At 40.2% G+C, this 24,024-nt stretch overlaps 1 protein-coding gene and 1 long non-coding RNA gene across 3 annotated transcripts in view; both read right to left on the bottom strand.

Moving 5' to 3' along the window:
* The window catches only part of LOC142984934 (uncharacterized), a 273,228-nt gene that overhangs the window by 8,885 nt on the left and 240,319 nt on the right, over positions 1-24,024 (bottom strand). The gene's annotated exons all lie outside the window — the stretch shown is intronic.
* The window catches only part of LOC142984933 (uncharacterized), a 46,828-nt gene that overhangs the window by 8,885 nt on the left and 13,919 nt on the right, over positions 1-24,024 (bottom strand). For both annotated transcript variants that reach the window (XM_076132814.1, XM_076132815.1), the window contains exons 4-12: positions 10,474-10,579; positions 9,886-10,044; positions 8,936-9,066; positions 8,039-8,136; positions 7,046-7,198; positions 6,007-6,100; positions 5,233-5,321; positions 2,805-2,944; positions 1,071-1,149 (exon numbers count right to left, since the gene is read on the bottom strand). In XM_076132814.1, coding sequence (XP_075988929.1) covers positions 1,071-1,149; positions 2,805-2,944; positions 5,233-5,321; positions 6,007-6,100; positions 7,046-7,198; positions 8,039-8,136; positions 8,936-9,066; positions 9,886-10,044; positions 10,474-10,579 — 1,049 coding nt within the window. The remainder of the gene's footprint in view (positions 1-1,070; positions 1,150-2,804; positions 2,945-5,232; positions 5,322-6,006; positions 6,101-7,045; positions 7,199-8,038; positions 8,137-8,935; positions 9,067-9,885; positions 10,045-10,473; positions 10,580-24,024) is intronic.

Genomic DNA, 24,024 nt, shown 5'->3' with positions numbered 1-24,024 from the left:
TTGTATTGTCCCACATTCCCACTGCTGGGCAAACGGTTGCAACATTCAATGATTTGTAAGGAGGAAATCTTTGATTTAAAAGAATAGGGCACAAATGAAAAAAAAAAAATCTTTAATCATAAAAAAAGTAGGGTAGGTAAAAGTAGGGTTTGTAAAGCATAAAATAAATTAATTTAACCCATTAATGTCCCCACTGCTGGGCAAGGGTCTCCTCCCGTAATGAGGGAGGGGTTAGGCCTTGAGTCCACCACGCTGACCAAGTGCGGGGACTTTGCATACTTTCAAGAGCTGTGTTAAGCGACTGTCAGACATGTCATTCATCACGATGTTTTCCTTCACCGTTATAACAAGTGATCATTATTTATAATACACACATCATTTGGAGCAATCATTGATGGGTTGAACCAAGTTAGTTTCATCAATAGACTGACTGCCTCCGACGCAGTAGTTAAGGTCACCACGTCACCACCATTGCGTTGGGAGGTCCTGGGTTCGATTCCCACACGGAACAATAATTTGTACGATCCACAAACAATTGTTTCGTGTCTGGTTTTACTTTGTGTCCGTTGTTTGTATGTTTCAGTCTTCGCGACACAAGAGCAATTCTTAGTTCGGACTTTGTCAAAAGAAAAAATCTTTTCCACACACTTGTCGTCACTTTATCTTGTAGATAGGTTATCTAACAGTTATCTATAAGGTGTGTATTTACTAGTAATTAGTAATTATACACCTTATAGAGCGGTGATAGCCGAGTGGTATAAGTTGGCACCTCCCACACGCACGTGGTCGCGGGTTCGAACCCGAGGCAACACACCAATGACTTTTCGAAGTTATGTGTGTATTAGAAATAATTATCACATGCTCCAACGGTGAAGGAAAACATCGTGAGGAAACCTTGCATGCCTAAAATTTGTTCAAAACATTTATTGAGGGCATGCAAAGTCCCCAACCCGCACTTGGTCAGCGTGGTGGACTCAAGGTCTAACCCCTCCCTCATTACGGGAGGAGACCCTTGCCCAGCAGTGGGACATTAATTGGTTAAATTTATTTATATTATAGTTATATGTTACCTGGAGTCATTGTACTCATGCCACTCGCCGTTGTACGGATGTTTGCAGTACGCCGTGTAGTGGCCTGAGTATGTCGTACCTGCATACAAACATACATACATGTTATAATAATATCATTAGAAAACATTGGAGGAGAGGGGAGGAATTACACGGTGGTACGGCGGAAGTCCAGAGACGTGAGGTTGTCGATAGATGTGGGGTCATTCATCTATATGAGGGTCACCTTAATAATTGAGTCTTCAAGAGTAGAATGGGTTACCTAGAGAAGTGACTAAAGTAGGCTTATCGAGAATGACATTTTTAAAAGTGTGAGTCACCCATATAAGTGAGATCACGTAGAATGTAGAGGTTAGTCTTGAGAAGTAGGGGTCACCCTGAAAAGAGGGGTCATCAGAATTGGGAAGTCATCTAAAGGTATAGGTGTAATACAGAAATGCTAGGTCATGTAGAAAAGTGAGTGGCCTAATATGTGTATCATTGAGAAAGTTGGTCATTTAGTAAGTAGGGTCATCGAGAAAAAATGGGGTCCAAGGTAAGTCGGTGGTCATCGAGAAAAATAGGGGCCCAAGCTAAATTGGGGGGTCATCGAGAAAAATGGAGGGTAGCGAGGAAAATGGGGTTCAATATGTCGAGGCCTAGGGGGGTCTAGTAGGGGGTCACGTACCCGAGTGGTTGCTGACGGCGTAGAGGTTGTAGACGGGCGCGGGCGGGCGCGCGGCGGCGTAGGGCGACATGTCGAGGCCTAGGGGGGTCTAGTAGGGGGTCACGTACCCGAGTGGTTGCTGACGGCGTAGAGGTTGTAGACGGGCGCGGGCGGGCGCGCGGCGGCGTAGGGCGACATGTCGAGGCCTAGGGGGGTCTAGTAGGGGGTCACGTACCCGAGTGGTTGCTGACGGCGTAGAGGTTGTAGACGGGCGCGGGCGGGCGCGCGGCGGCGTAGGGCGACATGTCGAGGCCTAGGGGGGTCTAGTAGGGGGTCACGTACCCGAGTGGTTGCTGACGGCGTAGAGGTTGTAGACGGGCGCGGGCGGGCGCGCGGCGGCGTAGGGCGACATGTCGAGGCCTAGGGGGGTCTAGTAGGGGGTCACGTACCCGAGTGGTTGCTGACGGCGTAGAGGTTGTAGACGGGCGCGGGCGGGCGCGCGGCGGCGTAGGGCGACATGTCGAGGCCTAGGGGGGTCTAGTAGGGGGTCACGTACCCGAGTGGTTGCTGACGGCGTAGAGGTTGTAGACGGGCGCGGGCGGGCGCGCGGCGGCGTAGGGCGACATGTCGAGGCCTAGGGGGGTCTAGTAGGGGGTCACGTACCCGAGTGGTTGCTGACGGCGTAGAGGTTGTAGACGGGCGCGGGCGGGCGCGCGGCGGCGTAGGGCGACATGTCGAGGCCTAGGGGGGTCTAGTAGGGGGTCACGTACCCGAGTGGTTGCTGACGGCGTAGAGGTTGTAGACGGGCGCGGGCGGGCGCGCGGCGGCGTAGGGCGACATGTCGAGGCCTAGGGGGGTCTAGTAGGGGGTCACGTACCCGAGTGGTTGCTGACGGCGTAGAGGTTGTAGACGGGCGCGGGCGGGCGCGCGGCGGCGTAGGGCGACATGTCGAGGCCTAGGGGGGTCTAGTAGGGGGTCACGTACCCGAGTGGTTGCTGACGGCGTAGAGGTTGTAGACGGGCGCGGGCGGGCGCGCGGCGGCGTAGGGCGACATGTCGAGGCCTAGGGGGGTCTAGTAGGGGGTCACGTACCCGAGTGGTTGCTGACGGCGTAGAGGTTGTAGACGGGCGCGGGCGGGCGCGCGGCGGCGTAGGGCGACATGTCGAGGCCGGACAGCGGGAACTCCACCAGCACGTTCAGCTTGCCGCGGAACCGCTCCGTGGGGGAGAACCTGCGCACACAAACAAACAAACATACATACATACATATGCCTTGATCACACCTACCGAGTGGTCGGGCGAGACAGTGCGCTCGGCCGAGTACTCAGTGTGTATGAACACTACGACGAGTGCATGGCCGAGCGCTCGGCCGAGTTATTCGGCGAGACAGACCCCTGTTCTATTTGCTAGGCCGAGTATCCACCCCCACGCTTCCCCGCACTGTCTCGCCTTCCCACTCGGCAGGTATAAACATGCACTCGGCCCTTTCCTTTCCTTCAATTCTTGTGCTAGGAGCGGTATGAGCAACTTTGTGCACTTTTTATTTACCGTTTTTTGATCCATCTCCTATGCTGAAACTGAACTGACTGCCTACTCGACGCAAAGTTCTTAAAATACGTGTAAACACCTACTCGCTCAGCCAACTCTCTCGGCCTAGTATCATTATACTGTCTCGCCCGACCACTCGGTACGTGTGATCAAGGCATTTGTGTTGGAGAAACATGATCACCTCGTTCCTCCACACGTACATATATATGCCTTGATCACACGTACCGAGTAAACTAGCGAGACAGTGCTATCGGCCGAATACTCGTGCGTCATAAGCCTTGATCACACGTACCGAGCAAACGGTCGAGACAGTAAAATGTTACTCAGCCGAGACAGTATAGTAAGTGAGTAGCTGTTCACACACGTTTTGAAATCAGCACAGTCGGTTCAGTTCTATTTATACTACAATTCGGACACGATGGACCGGACAATCTTGAGGCCGAGTGGCGAGCGGAGTGACAGAGAGACAGTGCACGTTCAAACCTGCGTGTGCGAGCGAGACAGTGCGGGGAAACGGGAGGTTGGTACCTCGGTCTAGTAAATAGAACGCCGGGCGAGCTACTGTCTCGCTGCTTCGTTCGGCCGAGTACTCGGTTGTGCATTAGGTGCAATGTTCAGACGCACCGAGTATTCGGCCGAGAGCACTGTCTCGCTGGTTTACTCGGTACGTGTGATCAAGGCATTACAATAATTATCTACTAGCTGACCCGCGCAACTTCACTTGCGTCACATAAGAGAGTATGGGTCAAAATTTTCCCCGTTTTTGTAACATTTTTTACTGGTACTCTGCTCCTGTTGGTCGTAGCGTGATGATATATAGCCTATAGCCTTCCTCGATAAATGGACTATCTAACACTGAAAGAATTTTTCAAATCGGATCAGTATTTTCTGAGATTAGCGCGTTCAAACAAACAAGCAAACTCTTCAGGTTTATAATATTAAGTATAGATAATACACTAGCTTACCCGGCAAACGTTGTTTCGTCATATAAATAAAAAAAATACCTTACGGGTATAAAAATAGATGTTGGCCGATTCTCAGACCTACTCAATATGCTCACAAAATTTCATGAAAATCGGTCAAGCCGTTTCGGAGGAGTACGGTAACTAACATTGCGACATGGCAATCCATACTAAAATACTAATATTATAAATGCGAAAGTAACTCTGCCTGTCTGTCTGTTACTCAATCACGCCTAAACTACTGAACCAATTTGCATGAAATTTGGTATGGAGATATTTTGATACCCGAGAAAGGACATAGGCTACTTTGTACCCCGGAAAAATGACGCATTCCCATGGGAAAATTAAGGTGGCGGACAAAGTCGCGGGTAAAAGCTAGTTAAAAATATGTAAAGTAGTTCTTTTTCCATTTTTTTTATTTTGTTGTTATAGCAGCATCAGAAATACATCATCTAACTATCACGGTCCATGAGACATATGCTGGTCTCTAAAAAATATACGTTTTTGTAGAAATTTGTACATAAATTATTATGTTTGTACAATATTAGTTATCAAAAATATATTTTTTTCAGTCAAAGTAGTTGTCGTGTTTGTGGTGAACTGTAGTGATGTTAAACAACAAGCGTGACTTGTATCACGGAGACGCTCAGCTCAAACACTGCACCTACATCTATGTAATGTTATTACTTAACACACTGAGCGTTTACCTATAAATGGGACTAACTATGAGACTATGAAATAGAATAACTGTGTTAATTTAAGGCACCCATAGCCAGTTGCGCTCACCGGTCGGTAAACGACCTGTGAGTTAAGCAAACCTTGGCGGTCATACCATAGATGGGTGACCGCATACTGGTATTTGAGCTGCGCGTCTCCGTACTTCGAGGGCACGTAAAAAGTCGGTTCCGGTTGTTGTCAATTAAGATAACAGTCGTTAAGCCACGTCAAAGGTCTTCGGGCTTGAACAACTTTGACACTAGGTTGACCACTAACCATACGATAAGACTTACCTTTTAAGGTGCAGTACAAGTACTTGCGGGAACTTTTGGACGGTGAACCATTTGAGGCACTTTCTGCGTACGCCGCACTTTGAACACGTCTGTAACAAACATACATACATACAAATATATTAACAACTAGCTGACCCGCGCAACTTCGCTTGCGTCACATAAAATTTTCAAATCCGACCAGCAGTTCCTGAGATTAGCGCGTTCAAACAAACAAACAAACTCTTCAGCTTTATAATATAAGTATATAGATATATTTCCGAGTGGCTTAAGTACTCGTCATACGTGCGAGTAGTCGGAAAAATATCCAACATGTACGCTTTTCGAGATAATGGGCCAAGAAACGGATCGACTACGCATACATATATTCATCCCCTAATTTGACAAGGGATGACTTTTTAACCCCCGACCTAAAAAGAGGGGTGTTATAAGTTTGACGTATCTGTCTGTCTGCGGCATCATAACTCCTGAAAGGATGTAGTGATTCAATTTAATGTTTATAGACTTGTTTGATGAAAATCGGTTGAGCCGTCGAAAAAGTTGTGGGGGGTGTAAGTAGGGATATTAACCGAATGTTTGCAAATATACTCGGATGGGGTCTTAAATAGCTTCGTATGATGAGGAAGTTGGTGGTGGGAAAATTCGAATGTCTTAACCTAACCTACGTATATGAAATAAATAAAATTTAAAACCCCCGACAAAAGAAATCGGTCAGGGGTTATTTTATATTCAATTTTATATGTATGATAAATAAGTGATGTATATGTATATATTTACCGGTTTCTCATCACCGTCGAGCTCCTCCTCGCGGGTGAAGTGCTGCAGACACTGCTGCAGCTTCAGGTTACCCGTGCGGCACGGGATCGGCAAACTGAACACAACAAACATTAATTACATTAATACATATATTAGCACTAGCAGACTGGCCCGACTTCGTGCGGGTATAGTACAATATCTCTGGGTAATTCCAATCTCATGGGAATTTTGATTTCATCGCTCGATCCAGAAAAATTGGACGTAGTTAAGTAGAAAGGACTAAATCCACACTTTGACCAGAATGGAGTTAAGTATCATTCTCCTGAGAGTCAAATCTATGATGTAGTGAAATCCCTATTTTTAAAATGTACATAAAAACTTTTCCTACTACGTCGACTCAACCCACAGTATCAAAAGTGTCAAAATTTACCCTCAGGAGAGTCCAAAGAAAAGATCCAGAGAAAAGTCAAAGTGTGGATTGAGTCCTTTCTGCTTAACTACGACCAATTTTTATCAACAAGGGAACTTGGGAGCATATTATTAAGTAGACGAGAGGTCATTTAGAGAAATGGGGTCCCATACAAACCTTTTCCTAACAGTTACAAACGTATTAAAAGAAAATAAGCATAGTGCGTACCAATCCCACAGTGCGGGAGTCACTACGTACTCGAAGGTGACACTGTCGTGGTTGCAGTGTGTACAACGCAGGGTGGACTTGAGTTGACCCCACAGTGCGGCGGGGGTCACTACGTACCTGAGGTCCCAGAAGGGGTCGAAGGTGACACTGTCGTGGTTGCAGTGGGTACAGCGCAGGGTGGACTTGAGTTGACCCCACAGTGCGGGGGTCACTACGTACCTGAGGTCCCAGAAGGGGTCGAAGGTGACACTGTCGTGGTTGCAGTGGGTACAGCGCAGGGTGGACTTGAGTTGACCCCACAGTGCGGGGGTCACTACGTACCTGAGGTCCCAGAAGGGGTCGAAGGTGACACTGTCGTGGTTGCAGTGGGTACAGCGCAGGGTGGACTTGAGTTGACCCCACAGTGCGGGGGTCACTACGTACCTGAGGTCCCAGAAGGGGTCGAAGGTGACACTGTCGTGGTTGCAGTGGGTACAGCGCAGGGTGGACTTGAGTTGTCCCACAAATATGTCCCCCACGCGGCTGTCCTCCATGCGCAAGTAGCGGTTCCAGGCTTCGCTTGCTTTTGCTGTGTCGCTGTAACAATAAAAAAATAATATAAATTGAACGCTATTATAATATGCTGTTTAGGCAACTTTGCCAACTAACCAGTGGCGAAACTACAGGGTAGCAAGTCGGCAAAATGCCACGGGCCCCCAGCCGGATGGGGCCCCTGATCAGAGGAGAACCCCAATTCCCAACATTTATTATTTATCATACATTTCGGCTTTTTATATTGGGGGCGAAGGGGGGCCCATCCGATTAATTTGTCACGGGCCTCGAACGGGATAGTTATGCCACTGCAACTAACATGACATCTTTGCCAGCTAACACGACCACTTTGCCAAAGAACCTGTCCTACGGAAATTGTCAGGAGTAAATTGGGTCACCGGTAATGTCAACTTACTCTTCAATACTTAACTTAGCTAACATTTTAACATTACAATTCATAATCATTGCCTTTTATGATTTTATACGCAACTTGGCCAATCATCACGCTTAACATTGCCCACAATTTATAAACGCAACCACCAATTATCCTGTTTAACATTATCCACTATTTTTCTAATACACAATTTCGCCAGGAAACATTTTACTTTGCCAACCACAATTGGGTAGTACTCGTAAAAGGTTCATCTAAAATGCTCAAACTATGTAGCTTTTGTCTAATGTTGAAACTATGATTATTACAGACTAAAACATTTTATTAAGCACTCATTTGATACCAACGAAAATGTGACAAAGTGACGTCAGTATGCCATATTTCTATACTAAAATGTGTTTTGGATATTTCATAAAGAGTATCTGATTTGAGTGATAGTCGACTACTCTATGACAACTTTGCCTCTACACAGTAGTGTGTAAGTGTGTACATACCTGAGGTTGTCGTCGATCTCGGTGAGTATCGGCTTGGGTTTGACGGTGACGCGGTTCACATCCTCGTGCAGACCTTCCAGCAGGTAGCGGAGGAACTCCTGAAACAAATAATCATCACTTGTTACGATCGTTGAAGATAAGTCATAGCCGAGTGGTTTAAGTCGAGGGTTCGTGCCCGAGGCAACACAGCAATGACTTTTTGATATTATGTATATACTAGCTGATCCGCACAACTTCGCTTGCTTCCAATAAGAGAGAATGGATGAAATGTTTCCCCGTTTTTGTAACATTTTTTACTGGTACTCTGCTCCTTTTGGTCGAAGCGTGATGATATATAGCCTATGTCCTTTCTCGGGTATCAAAATATCTCCATATAAAATTCATGCAAATTGGTTCAGTAGTTTAGGCGTGATTGAGTAGCAGACAGACAGAGTTACTTTCGCATTTATAATATTAAGTATGGAAGTATGGATAATACATACTCATAATTCTATGCTTATTATAGCAATCGGCCAATCTCAAGTTAAAAAAAAAACAAATAGTATATCATAAATAGTGTCATAAACAATATTTTCGCGAAACGCCAACCATTGAAGAATCTAAGATGGCGACTGCGGTTTGTTTATCAGTGCCTTTAGAATTTAACTAAATTCTCCATATTCTAAATTTTGAGGAGGATATATTTATGTTGCCGACTCGAAATCAGTATTTTGCTATATTTTGTTATTCATATAAGGTTTCTATCGGGTCTACCGTACCCCTTGACGAAATTATGAATATAGATTAGTTAGAAAAGACCAATAGCACCTTGCTGACCTGAGAATCGAACCGAGACGTTACAATCAGCAGTGGATACATTAGGCTGAGTCACAAAGGCAGTAAATTTCTTATAATCACCTGTGCATCCTGTTGACTGTATCCCATGAACCTAGGCGCGAACCTCTGAACCTGGGACTTCAACGACGTGGTGTTGACCACTGAGTCACGCTCACCACTGCGCCACAGTTCCTTGATTACGCTAGCGAACGCTGAAACAATAAGCACATTATTACATACATAATATCACACCTTCTTCCCATAGGGGAAGGCAGAGACCAGAGAACGCCACTTGGTACGATCCTTACAAACTTTTTTTATAATGTCCTCCTAGCCGATATACGGCTACGGCGGTCAGTTTCATTGAAACTGGCCATCTGTGCAGGACTTTGTTTATAGTGTCCAAGTGTGTGTACAATACACAGGTACACTCTCTATTACATCACTCTCATATTGCGCTGTGACGAACACGACCAGTGAGAGGTCAGACGCAGGACCATAGGTGACACGTGCTCTACGAGGCAGGGAGGTTGTTCGACCTCAATTCTTGGCAGAAAAATGTAGAAATAAGTTTTTGACCAGACCTGGGATTCAAACCCAACACCTCAGTTCAGTCGCATATATTAGGAATGCTCCAAAGTAGCGTTCTTAATCAGTATCGCTCACTGGGTAAACGCTCAGTGTGTTCGCGTAACTAGTACATCACATAGATGTAGGTGCAGTGTTTGAGCTGAGCGTCTCCGTGATACAAGTCACGCGCGCTTGTTTAACATAACTACAGTTCACTTTATTTATATTAAACTTTATATAAAGAGCTGTATAAAGGCGGACTTAATGACAGGGGCATTTTCTGAGAGCCTACTTTGGGGTGATGCAGAGATTGTTGTGAAGCTGTTTAAAATAATGCTTTATGCTTAAAACTCTTCACGTAGTCTGAACAATTTTGACATTAGGTTGAACTTATTTTGACACCAACTTGACCTCAATTTGACACCAGGTTTGATCCGTTAAATTACTATTGTAAAACTTACCTTTAATAAGCGCCCCCTTCATACAACTGAGTGTGGTGTTGATGTCGTCCGCATACTTCTCGTCGCTGAGGTACTCGAGCAATGGCCGAGTGTTCGACAGGCACTGTAGCACGCTGTTCATGAAACACGTGTTGCCGATGTTGCGGAGACCGTTCAGGCCTGGAAGTGGATGGGTGAGCGGTGAAATATTCAATAGATTATAATTTTTTGTGGGAGTAACAACTCTCATGATCTGTCAAGGGATGCATTGTTAATAATATAGTTATTTGGGCAGAAGTGGGATTTATGTACCCGCTTTCTGTTTCGGTACTATGGCAAATCCCGGATTCAATTCTCAATGAAAATTTAATTCTCGTTTACAATTTTTTTTGAAAATAAATGCTAATTTCCTTGTGATAAAAAAAAGTGGAAAAAATTTATATTGTATCGCAAAACTAGAGCAAAAAATTTCAAAATTCTGACTCTTTACATTTTTGACTTTCACGAATTTTCTTACAATTTGCGGCTTGGGTTCAAAAATCAGTTATAAAATGTAAGAAAAGCTTAATAGTTATTAAATAATATATTAATAGTTATTAAAGTACTGACCACTAGTATGACTAGGCTGTTTCTCGGTGCGTCCTTCGGAAACGGATTCGGATCTGTCTGCGCTCCGCCGGAGGCCGCTAGGCCCGCTCTTGCCGCCGGCTAACTCCTGTGAACACCACCACTTTACGTTACAGACTTGCGACAAAAAAGTCGCTGCGATTTTTTGTCGCACTGCTCTTTTTTTCGAAAATTTTGAGCTTGAGCTATAAAGTATTGAGTAGGAATGATGAACTGTTTAAAATAAAAAAGAAAAATTCTATTTTTAATACTAGTTTAAGCGTGTTTTGACCAAAAAATATACGTAAAAACGAAATTAAATGTGTTGACAAGCGACTTTACATTTAAACAACAAAAAAAAAAACAACAATTTACAAAATAAATAGATCACCATTCCTCCTTTAAAACATTGAAAAACCACAGTTGCGACCAAAAATCGCACGACTGTATTCCCACGCCAAATGCGCATGCGTTCCACTAAATATTTATAAAACCAAACAGGAATTGAATAACAAAATATAAGGAGACGTGGAACGTAGGGCATTAAAAATATACAACACACAAGTGAGTGATTAAAAAGTCGTGCAGAAACAAACGTACGACAAAAAAAACGCACACTAAAAACGCACATTACTTACCAAAGTACAGACTTAAGACACGCTGGACAAATGAAATATACAGACCAACGACTTTTAAAATAATAATGTGACTTTTTTAGGACCATTTATCTATCCAGGCATATTTTTATAAGAATATAAACTAACTAGACATATCCAATTTTTTATAATTTACTTTCTAGACATTGTTGACTATATTACAAAAGTACCTAATAATTTAAGCACTTAATCAAAAATCCCATTTCTGAAAAACTATTTACCGGAATTAATTTCAGGACTTTTTTCAATGTTTATAAAACCTACAAAATTTGAATAGTCCATTGAAATGTTACAATTTGAGGGCCGAATATTGCATTTATTAGAGGACGCAATTTTATTTTTGGAACATGTAGGGGGGGTCAATAGAAGCTTAACTTGAAGTTTGTGGGGTCACCACCCTTGTCCCACGGCCGCCATCTTGGAAAAGGGGGTGGAAACACTTTTTTCGCTATATCTCGGAAACTATGCGTCTTACAATAAAATTGTGAAAGCATAATTTGTAGCAAATTATTTTGCCTACAAATATGTCTAATGACTTTTTGCCCTAAATTAACAATTAAAGAAGTTATAAGCAAAAAAGTGCGATTTCTTTTATAAATATTTTCTTTATTGCTATATAACTTTTTTTAACGACAGCCGCGCGGATGTATGTCTGAAGTTAAGCCACGCTTGCCGAGGTTGTTCTGTGGATGGGTGACCATCTTACACATATCGAGTTCCTCCGTGTTTCGAAAGGCACGTTAAATTGTGGGTCCCGGCTGTCATTTTCGAAAATCTTTGACAGTCGTTAACAGTACTCAAAAGCTTGGAAGTCTGACAACCAGTCTTAACGGAGGGTATTGCTTTATATCCCAGGTAACTGGGTTGTGGAGGTCAGATAGGCAGTGGCTTAATGTAAAACACTGGTATTCAGCTGCATCTGGTGAAATTGGAATCCGATTCCAACATAGTTTGGAAAAAAGGCTAAGCTGACATGTCTATATACAAAAAAATTACCTCAGACCAATCTTATAGAGTATTTTTCGAGGAAAAATTTTCTCCATAATTTTTTCAGTTTCATTAATTAGAAACTCAGTAACACCGCTCCGAAGTAGACCGAATTCAGAAAGAAAATTTTTGTTGAAAAAAATTGCACTTTTTTGCTTCTAACTACTTTATTTATTAATTTAGGGCAAAAAGTTTTTAAACATATTTGTAGGCAAAATAATTTGCTACAAATTATGCTTTTACAATTTTATTGTAAGACGCATAGTTTCCGAGATATAGCGAAAAAAGTGTTTCCACCCCCTTTTCCAAGATGGCGGCCGGGGGACAAGGGTGGCGACCCCACAAACTTCAAGTTAAGCTTCTATAGACCCCCCCTACATGTTCCAAAAATAAAATTGCGTCCTCTAATAAATGTAAATCTCATGTAACATTTCAATGGACTAGAAGAGAAAGACAGAAATCATGATCTAAGCTACTCGAGAAATATTCGAAAACATATTAGGTCGGGGAAAAGTCTTATCGCATTATAGTATGTACGAACTTGTAATAAAATCTCTTTGGCTTCAAGAATCACAAATGAGTACACGGTTCATTAGGTTTCTTTCAGTGAGCTCGTGAGGTACCCAAATATCGAGCTTTTTTATGTAGAGAAAAGATTTTATTACAAGTTCATACATACTATAATGCGAAGACTTTTTCCCCGACCTAATATAATATGAAAATAAAAATGTTTACGTCGACATAAATATTATCGCGTCACAGACATCGTATTCTAACCCTATCAAGTACCTAATTATCTATTTACCTAGTAGTCCATTGAAATGTTACATGAATTTTGCATTTGTTAGAGGACGCAATTTTATTTTTGGAACATGTAGGGGGGGTCAATAGAAGCTTAACTTGAAGTTTGTGGGGTTGCCACTCTTGTCCCCCGGCCGCCATCTTGGAAAAGGGGGTGGAACCACTTTATTCGCTATATCTCAGAAACTATGCGTCTTGCAATAAAACTGTAAAAGCATAATTTGTAGCAAATTATTTTTCCTACAAATATGTTTCATAACTTTTTGCCCTAAATTAACAATTAAAGAAGTTATAAGCAAAAAAGTGCAATTTTTTTTATAACAATTTTCTTTATTAGTCTATAACTTTTTTTAACGACAGCCGCGCGGATCGATCTCTGAGGTTAAGCCACGCTTGCCGAGGTTCTTCTGTGGATGGGTGACCATCTTACACATATCGAGTTCCTCTATGTTTCGGAAGGCACGTTAAATTGTGGGTCCTGGCTGTCGTTTTCGAAGATCTTTGACAGTCGTTAACAGTAGTCAGAAGCTTGAAACCCTGACAACCAGTCTTAACGAAGGGTATCGTTTTATATCCTAGGGAACTGGGTTGTGGAGGTCAGATAGGCAGTCGCTCCATATAAAACGCTGGTATTCAGCTGCATCTGGTGAGACTGAAAGCCGACTCCAACATAGTTTGGAAAAAAGGCTTAGCTGATATGTATAAATACAAAAAAATTACCTCAGACCAATCTTGTAGAGTATTTTTCGAGGAAAATTTATCCCTATAATTTTTTTCAACTTCATTAATTAGAAACTCAGTAACAGCGCTACGAAGTAGACCGGTCACGGAAAGAAAATTTTTGTAAAAAAAATCACACATTTTTGCTTATAACTTCTTTAATTGTTAATTTAGGGCAAAAAATTATGAAACATATTTGTAGGAAAAATAATTTGCTACAAATTATGCTTTTACAGTTTTATTGCAAGACGCATAGTTTCTGAGATATAGCGAATAAAGTGGTTCCACCCCCTTTTCCAAGATGGCGGCCGGGGGACAAGAGTGGCAACCCCACAAACTTCAAGTTAAGCTTCTATTGACCCCCCCTACATGTTCCAAAAATAAAATTGCGTCCTCTAATAAATGCAATATTCGGCCCTCAAATTGTAACATTTCAATGGACTATAGGTATCTTCGTTATTGGTTAAATGAAAACCAATCATACCCAAAAAGAACATTTGAAAAAGACCAGCTAGGAGGTATGACGTTCTAAATTCGGTAGTACTAGGTCGTTTAAAAAATACCATTTTCTTCCTATCATAAGTCATAGATGTTCGTATAATAACGCTTTTTCAAAGAACAATTTCATTTAAAATTAGTTAGTAAGGATAATTTAAATAAAAAAATCGCACACAAAAAACCGGGCAATGTTGTTAATCACAACAATTTTGCGACTTGCGACAATTCAGTCGTATTTGCATACCATCCGCGCTAACGTCACCGCAGCAAGTCTAACGGCGAAGCGACTGTGCTCGCGACCGTTGACGACGACGCGGCGCGACATGCGACCGTTAGCCACTTGTCGCGGCGGGGTTTCTTTTACAATCAAGAACATGTTATTGTTTTATGTATGGCAAAGTTGGTTTATTTAACAGTAGCTCTATATATAAACAGTGTAATAAATACAGTTTCAAACAACTGAATTTAAACTCTATGATCAATCAAAAATAATTTAAGAAAAGCTACTAAAATAACCAGTACACTTTGACAACTTTGCCGATTAATAAGTGGTAAAGGCAATGTTGCCGTTGTGTGGTAAAGTAACACAATTGAAATATTCGATTGTAAACTTCTACCAACTATTAAAGTATGTAATAAAATAAGTGGCAACGGCAAAGTTGCCACTGTGGTAAAGTTACAAATTCCATTGAAATAATCGATTCTAATCTTCTACCAACTATCAAAGTATGTAATAATATTTTATTACTTAGTGTCAAAGGCAAAGTTGCCACTAAGGTAATCTTCAAGCTACTTTTAAAGTATGTGAAATAACAACCTGATATGTATTGACGCCATACGTACGGCCGCCCACAAGGGGCAGGCGAGGTTGCGACGGACGCGGGTGAGCACGGCTCGGTTGCGGCGCGACGCTGCGCGGCCGCGGCTCGAAACACCGCCGGCAGCCACACTTCATGACCGAACGCCAGAAGGCCAGTTGTCAAGCATGCTAGGATCACGAACGCCTCGTAGTACGTTAGCATATAGCTGGCAACCTCCGTGGTAGCGGTGAGACAACTTTGCCACTTGCGAACAACTTTGCCACTTGCGAACAACTTTGCCACTCGAGTTTTTTTAGAAATATTTGAAATTTTTATTTTTAAACACAGAATTATTGCACAGATTAGTTTTTTTTCAGTAGTTTTTTTCACGTGAATATAACGGTTCAATTTTTTAAGAAAAGTTTTGAAATATTGTCTTTATGTCACACTGAAGTTCACAACACAACACAGAAAGTTTGTATAATCACATTAATTTTGGTATTTAGAAAAAGTTTATTAAACACAGAATTGAAAAGTTGAATTTGTGTATTTTTTTAACGTAAATAGTTCCACAAAACTTTGGACAGCACAATACCAGTTCCACTGAGTTGTTTACATCTCAAAAAAGTTTCAAATCACTAGAAAAACAAAAAAAAAATCAACTGGCATAAAACAAATTCACTTTTTTTTCTCGGTTCGAGGAGTTGACAGCTGTCAAAGTGACAGGTGTAAAAGCGCGCGCAAAATGGCGTCAAGTAATTCCCGCGGAAAATAACATTTCGTTGGTTTAAATGTTGATAATTATTGAATATAAAGTTGTATTGAATTTGCAATGGCCAAGGGGCGACTGGTAGCGCCGTTCAAAGAGTGTTAGCCAAAAAACTGTTGCCAAATTTCGCAATCGACATCGTAATGTTGGTTGATAATGAATATCTAGGTATATGGCTGACTCACGTGGTCGAAATGTAAGGTTAAGTGTCGGTAAGCGAGGATTAGAATCGGATTAGTTAACTATTGTTCGATTCAGGTGATATTCTATAACCAGTTTCATTAAAGAATACTTCTGTGGTCTAAACGGAAGTTTACGAAGCTGCTGATTACCAAGTCTCGGGTTCGATTCTCGGGTCGCTATTGGGCTTTATAATAGAATTTTCTCGATGGTAGCCTGGAGTGTGGTAACATACCCGGTATATGGCAATAGGGTCACCCCTTACTACATGCATTATTTCAAATGCAGTTTCAGAGATTAACACTTATCATACTAACTTTATATTTTAGTACAAACTTAAAATTTTACAATTTGATAAAATGACGTAAGAGTCTACGTCATTAAACAATTGAAGTTAGTTCGACCTCAGCCTTGACCTCACAGTGCTTTAATACTCAAGGTCAGTTGTTTAGGAGGAATAACAATAGTGATGATCTAGCCATGATAATGTTATCTATATCCAAAAACTTAGTAGAGAGCATTGTATACAAGATAATGTCCTCCTAGCAGATATCTGGCTACGGCGGTCAGCTTAATTGAAATTGGCCATGATTGTGCAGGACTCTGTTTATAGTGTCCAAGTGCGTGCACAATACACAGGTACACTCTCTACTCCTTAAATCATATGTATAGCCCGGTGGGACGGATAACCGACACGACAAGTGAGAAGAATTGAAAAGCGGTTCAGCGCAGGACCAGCGGCTTTAGGGCTCCTACACACAGTGCCGGCGGCATGGCCGCGGGGTGAGCCGTCCTCGACTAAAAGAAAAGGTACTTTAGCCTGATCTCAGAATCTGACTCTAGGTTAAGACCTCCCCAGATGCATTAACCAACATAAAAACAGTCAATTTATCTCATACATATACAATGTTTATATGAAAGTACGCATTATAGTTAAAGCCAAGACATACCTTTCCGAAACCATACGTATATGCTTAGAACCCTTAAACCCGGTTCTTGAAAGGTTGATCAAATCATTACTTAACTAACTAACTAAAATGACCTTTAAACTGAGAATACCATCCTCCTGGCCGATATTTGACTACGAGGTAACTGTGGTTTTTCTTACAGAAAACCTCAGGAATACCCTCTTAATCCGAAAGAGGATTCAAAAATTCATATACGTGTATTTCTGAAAAATTATCACAGTTGGCCAGTTTCAATGAAACTGGCCGCTGTAGCTTAATATCGGCCAGGACAACATTATTGTCAGTTTAAACATTCGAACGTCAGCGATCGCATAGACTACCGATCAGGCCATGTGATTATGAAAACCTTTACTTGATCAACCTTTCAGGGTTTTACCTAATACCCTCCCAGTACCTATAACCCAAACCCTAAAGACATACCAATAAGAATTGCAGTAGAAACACAGCCATTAGATCACACTCATAAATGAAATTCCTCCATAGTACTGTTATATACTTCGCCATATTATATACCACTGTGACGTCATCTATGTATTTGATATGGGCTAAAAAATAAGGAAACATTTTTCAAAATTTCTTCTCATTTTTTATTTTTATGACAACTCCCGCACTAAGAGTTGCTCTTGTGTCGCGGGGACTTTTACAAACATACAAACAACGGACACAAAGCACAACCAGACCCGAAACAATTTTATTTGTTGGTAGCACAAATAATTGCTTCGTATGGGAATCGAACCCACGACCTCCCGACACAGTAGTATCAGCGTGGCGACCTAAACCACTGCGCCACGAAGGCAGTCAATTTTGAGATAGACTAACGGGAAAATACTTAAATAAATAAATATTTTGAACTACCTGATCGGCACAAACCGAAAAAGTGCAGGTTTTGTTGTTCGATAAATATTGGCGAACCGAATATATTATGGGTTCCAAATCTATTAGGGACTATCTAAACTAGGATTGTTTGATTTAGATTATTTTCCATTTAAAAGAGTGTCTGATCACGCGCTAGTTAGGAATTTATAACGATTTGACGTAAACTCGAATCTGATACAATCCAATACGATTCTGTCGGAAATAAGCTCATTGGACGATTGATCATATTTCGGAGAATGACACATCTTACAAAATCGTAGAAAGAGCAAGAATAAAGCTATTGCTATTTTAAAAAAATATTTTTGAAAAATGCTCACCAAATATGAGGATGTAGTCCTGACTGTCAACTGTAGTGTCTGCGTGAAACCCATATTTGAAAACACTCGTTTTAAATACTAATTATCACTATAAATTGTTTTATTAATGATCCATTCCACTGCCTTATGAAACTTGTAATTTAATTAGCTTGACACGTTTTTGCACTAGGCACCCAAAAGTCAATATTTAACATCGAATCAGCTACTCTTTATGACACGTCAAAATTTTGAACTAATAATACTGCACTATGACGTCACAATTTGGTATTTAGATTTTAGATAAAAGTCCACTTATTTTACGAATCAATCAAGTATTTGTTTTATAGTAAATTTCTTTTAAAAGTCTCTTTCAATACTTGATACAAATCACTTATTGCAAGTTTGTAATATCATATCAACATTTCACGAATTTCAGTTTCAAAATCACTTATAAAGTATCACTATACTCGGCACTTAAGTCACTTATAGTCACTTCACATGTCATTCTCACGTGTTTATACACATATCACCAAGTACCAGTTACACTTTTAAGTGCCAGATATACTTAGTGAAGTGTCAGCAAACGTGAATACTAGTGTCAAAATTCCTTCTGTTAACTTATCTAATAGATAACTTAGAAATAGTGTAACAGTAAAATAAAATCAATTTAACTCATTATTAATTTTATTTTTCCCCATTGTTCATGGTCAACTTAGTGTCAAAGTTGTTTAAAACCAGCACTTTGACATGCCAGACACTATACACACACTATACAACACTAAATCGATCCTACAATCAATCTACGTCGTTAGTTTTGTGGGATAACAACTAAAAAACTGTCTTATAAAGATGTTTAATCCATACTAATATTATAAATGCGAAAGTAACTCTGTCTGTCTGTCTGTCTGCTACTCAATCACGCCTAGACTACTGAACCAATTTGCATGAAATTTGGTATGGAGATATTTTGATACCCGAGAAAGGACATAGGCTATATATCATCACGCTACGACCAAAAGGAGCAGAGTACCAGTAATTAATGTAACAAAAACGGGGAAAAATTTCACCCATTCTCTCTTATTGGACGCAAGCGAAGTTCCGCGGGTCAGCTAGTAAATATATAACACAGGAACTAACTTCACAATTTCAACTATAATTTCAGCAGCACGTCTTCTCACGACAGTTGTATTGTACACTATATTATCATATCAATGTTATCAGCTGACTGTGACGTCACGCATTTTATCAGTTATCACTTAGCACTGCTTAAGGACGAATTTTTCGTACATTTTTTGAGGTTGTGTGTATATAAGGAAATATATAACTTAAAATTCACGCCTATTGTGCTCGAAGGCGCAGGCAGAGATTCTATTGTTTATACAAATTATAAAAAGACCATCAGCACTTTGCCCGACTTGGGAATCGAAGTTGAGACTTCGTATTCAGATTTTCAGATTTCATACATTATGGGTTAAATACCTGCTACTGCTGAATTTATTTCCAACTTGGTTTTATCACGCTTTTAGAGTTAGGAAAACCTATAAAACATAACTTGTATACATTATAACATAACTTGGAAAAGTCATTGATGTCGCCTTGGGTATGAACCCGCGACCAATTGCGTGGGAGGTGTCAACTTATACCACTCGGCTATCAGTGCGTCTCACTTGATACTTGCCAATAGGAGAGCGAATTTAAATAAAACAGAATTCTTTTTTATCACCAAAACACCTGCCAAATTCACTAGAAATCAATCACCACTACTATTTAGTAAAAGTAGCAAAAACTATAAATATTTAGGCGGTCAACGACCCCGGATGACGTCACACGAATAAAAATCCAAGACATTGCTTTGCAAGAAATTCTGTATCTATTTTAATATACAGTAATTACTAGAGCTTTTTAGAAAAATGTCATATCACGCTTGTTGTATACGAAGGTGCAGGCAGGTTTTAGTCGGCTTCCAGTCTCACTGGATGCAGCTGAATACCAGTTTTTTACATGCAGCGACTGGCTATCTGACTATTGGAGATATTCTAACATAAATAAGAACAGGCCTATATACTTTGCCCGACCCGGGAATCGAAGCCTCGTGATCGGCTGTCGGATACACTACCGACTGCGCCATAGACGCAGTAACTATGTATTATAAAAATCCTACTAATATTATAAATGAGACAGTTTGTGAGTATGTATGGATGTTTGTTACTCTTTCACGCAAATACTACTGAATCGATTACGATGAAATTCCGCATGTAGGTAGCTGAAAACCCAGAATAACACATAGGCACTTTTAATCTCGGAGTTCCCGAGGGATCGGGATTTACACGGGAAGGGTTTCCACGCGGACGAAGTCGTGGGCGGCCTTTAGTATGTAATATATTATATAATAGATTATTATTATCTATATCAAATGCACGTTTTCACTCGTGAATCCAAACGTGCTTACATTATTATCAGTTTTTGATAAATGTATTAAATAACATGCCAAAATCACGATTTTATCTCTTACAGACAATCAGAAATGCAGTGGTTTAGGTCGCCACGCCGCTACCATTGCGCCGGGAGGTCGTGGGTTCGATTCCCAGTAAGTATGTTTATCAGTTATCTGGTTACCATAGTACAAGCTTTGCTTAGTTTGGAATCAGATGACCGTGTATGAGTTGTCCCAAAAATGTACTATCCATTATTATTAAGTAATTAAACTATAGTAGTATAAGTATCATAAAACAATTAAAAATCTTACTCAACGCCATTTTGTAATGCACGAAATAAATAAGAAAAAATACCAACACCCCTTACCGAATGTATCACATCTAAAAATACCACATTTATTTAGAAAAAAATTGATTTGCAAATAAAAACTAATATCGAAAATTATAATTGACACTGACTTTGACAGTTTTAAAATACAACAGTTTCAACTGGCCAGTGTAGGGTACCATAGATTAAAGCGCGAAAAAAGGAGGTTATATATTCAAATTCAAATTCAAAATTATTTATTGCAACAAACATGGTTCAGAGTTCTTATTTATTTATCAATAATTATTCACTTTTTAAGTAATAGATTATGAGATTTAATTGTTTTTTTATAGATTTAACTATACATACATATGTACAAACATACATACATACATACATAATATCACGCTTTTTCCCAAAGGATTAGGCACGCGGCACTAAAGAACGTAACTGGCGGTCATGACAACATGTATGTATGTGAATGAAGCAAGGGAAGTTTGTAAGGATCGTACCAAGCGAAGTTTTCTGATCTCTGCCTACCACTTTATTATAATACGATTTACGACTTTATTTTAGAAAAAAATGAACTATTTTATTACTATAATAACTAAGTTTTCTGACAATAGAAAAATTGGATTTTTTTTTACCATTGATAGTATAAAAAGAGAATGCCATTGTGATTAAAGTTATAGTAAATAAAATACTGTCAAAATTGTAATTTTATAGTTAACTAAATCCCATGAAATGCCAAAGTAAAAGATAATCAGATTGATTCTAATGTCAAAAAAGTCAAGCCTTTTTAGAAGGAATAAAATTTATTAAAGACAAGGTTTTTTTGAAAACTACTATTATTAAAAAAATTGTCCTCATTTCCAGCGCAAATGTCAATTTGACATTGAAAAACTGTATTTGACTTTGACACTACAATATTCTGATGACAGATTTTATTTTCATAGCGACATTGTATACATGAGACGTTTTAACTCCAAGGCTGGAGAAATACGGGCGAAAGATCGAGAAATTAAAACAATATCTATGAAATGAACACTTTTAAATACATACATACACAAATTAAGCATTTTTCTCTTAGGGGTAGAGACGAAAGAACTCCACTTGGTACGATCCTTACAAACTTCCCTTGCTTCATTCACATACGTACATGTTGTCACACAGGACCGTCGGTTACGTGTATTGTATAATAGAGAACTACAAACATATAAAACTAAAATAATACCCTTACCCGCTAATGTATTGTCAAAATGTTGTATTTATACACTTAATATGAATAGATTAATTTTTATAACGAAGTTGATTGAAATCTACTTCAAAAACGATAAAAAAATCACATTAAACAACTCATATGTTAAAAAAAACTAGGTTATGTTGAAACGTCAAAATTTTAGCGCGCTTTTTGGCAAAATGGCGGCCGAACACGTGGCGTTAGAAAAAAAATGGACGCGGCAGTTGTCGGCATATTTTGTGAGTTAAATTTATTTCTAGACGGTACATTTCGCGTTGGTTTATTTATAGTTAGTTTAGTAAAGAGGACGGGTAGACATCTCTCTTTCTAGCGCTTGCATTCACCGGCCGGTGAAAGAGGTATGCTAGCTATTTGACTGTCAATAGACGGTTTGCCAGACTTGAAGAGTCTTTTGAGTGATAAAATCTAGTTTCAAAGTATTGGTCTTTGGTCTCTGCTTACCCCTGTGGGAAAAAGGCGTGATATTTTGTATGTATGTATGTTAAAAGTATAGGTTAACTCAAAGATTTCATATAACTAGAGTTTTTAGCTATTTTGAGCAACAAAAAGGGGTTAACACTAAGTATTAAACTATTGACTCTGAAAAGTCAACAGTGTTTTTGATACTTAGACTTTTGGTGAACATTAACTATTGGTAAATATGAAAAATCCCATCACTAGTGCTTTTTAAACATTAAGTACGGAAAGTAGGGTTAGGTTTAGGGGTAACTATAATGTATCTTTTGACTGACATTATTGTCGCCCGCTATTACACGAAACTAACATTATTAATGGCGAAAATTCGGTGTTTTTCATATACCTCTGCCCACACCTTCAAGTATAAGTGGTAATATTATGTAAGTATGTAATTATGTACATATAATTTTCAACAAACCTATTGACGGTGTACTTAAGACAAGGGCACAAAAATCGGCTAATCAAAGTCCCATCAAAATTGACCAAGCAGTTTTCGAGAAACATCACTAACAAACAAACAGATACTAATATTAGTGTTTAATATCCAAGGCATAGTTAATTTTAGTTCTCTCAAATGACCGATGGTAACCTTAGTGACCTATTTCGGTCACTTTGGCCGATATTTATTGCTCAAACTATATGACCGACAAAATTATAAGTAGGTTTGCAGTCTTTGCTAAATTAGCTTGAGTCACTAACCCCCGGTTTCTGAGTTACATTTAACTGTAGTTTATCTATTCAATAGCGTTAAAACTCATACAAAAAAAAACGCTATTGAATAGATAAACTAGCGCTAAATGTACTCAGAAACCGGGGGTTAGTATAACTCATTATTGTCCCACTGCTGGGCAAGGGTCTCCTCCGTAATGAGAGAGGGGTTAGGCCTTGAGTCCACCACGATGGCCAAGTGCGGGTTGGAGACATTGCATACTTTCATCCTTGCATCTTAATACCTTAAAGAACTGTTCAAAAGAACTCTCAGGCATGCAAGGTTGCATCACGACGTTTTCCTTCACCGTTGGAACAATAATGAATAAATAAATTTAACCCATTACTGTTCCACTGCTGGGCAAGGGTCTCCTCCCGTAATGAGGGAGGATTTAGGCCTTGAGTCCACCACGCTGGCCAAGTGCGGGTTGGGGACTTTGCATGCCCTCAATAAAGCAAAGGAAAACATCGTGTTTCCTCACAATGTTTTCCTTCACCGTTGGAACAAGTGATCATTATTTCTAATACACATATTTTGGAAAAGTCATTGGTGTGTTGCCTCGGGTTCGAACCGTCAATCACTTGCATGGGACATATCAACTTATACCATTAGGCTATCTAGCACTGCTCTTAATCAATATAGGGCTAGGTTATTGAACCTATTGGAGGCGCCCATAGCCAGTTGCGCTCACCAGTCGGTAAACGATCTGTGGGTTAAGCAACCATTGGCGCGGTCATTCCATAGATGGGTGACCGCATAGTGGTATTTGAACTGAACGTCTCCGTGCTTCGGAGGGCACGTTAAAAGTCGGTCCCGGTTGTTGTCTACTAAGATA

The sequence above is a fragment of the Anticarsia gemmatalis genome, chromosome 28 (assembly GCF_050436995.1).
Source record: "Anticarsia gemmatalis isolate Benzon Research Colony breed Stoneville strain chromosome 28, ilAntGemm2 primary, whole genome shotgun sequence".
Classification (NCBI taxonomy): Eukaryota; Metazoa; Arthropoda; class Insecta; order Lepidoptera; family Erebidae; genus Anticarsia; species Anticarsia gemmatalis.
This window is presented reverse-complemented; position numbering and strand designations above follow the sequence as displayed.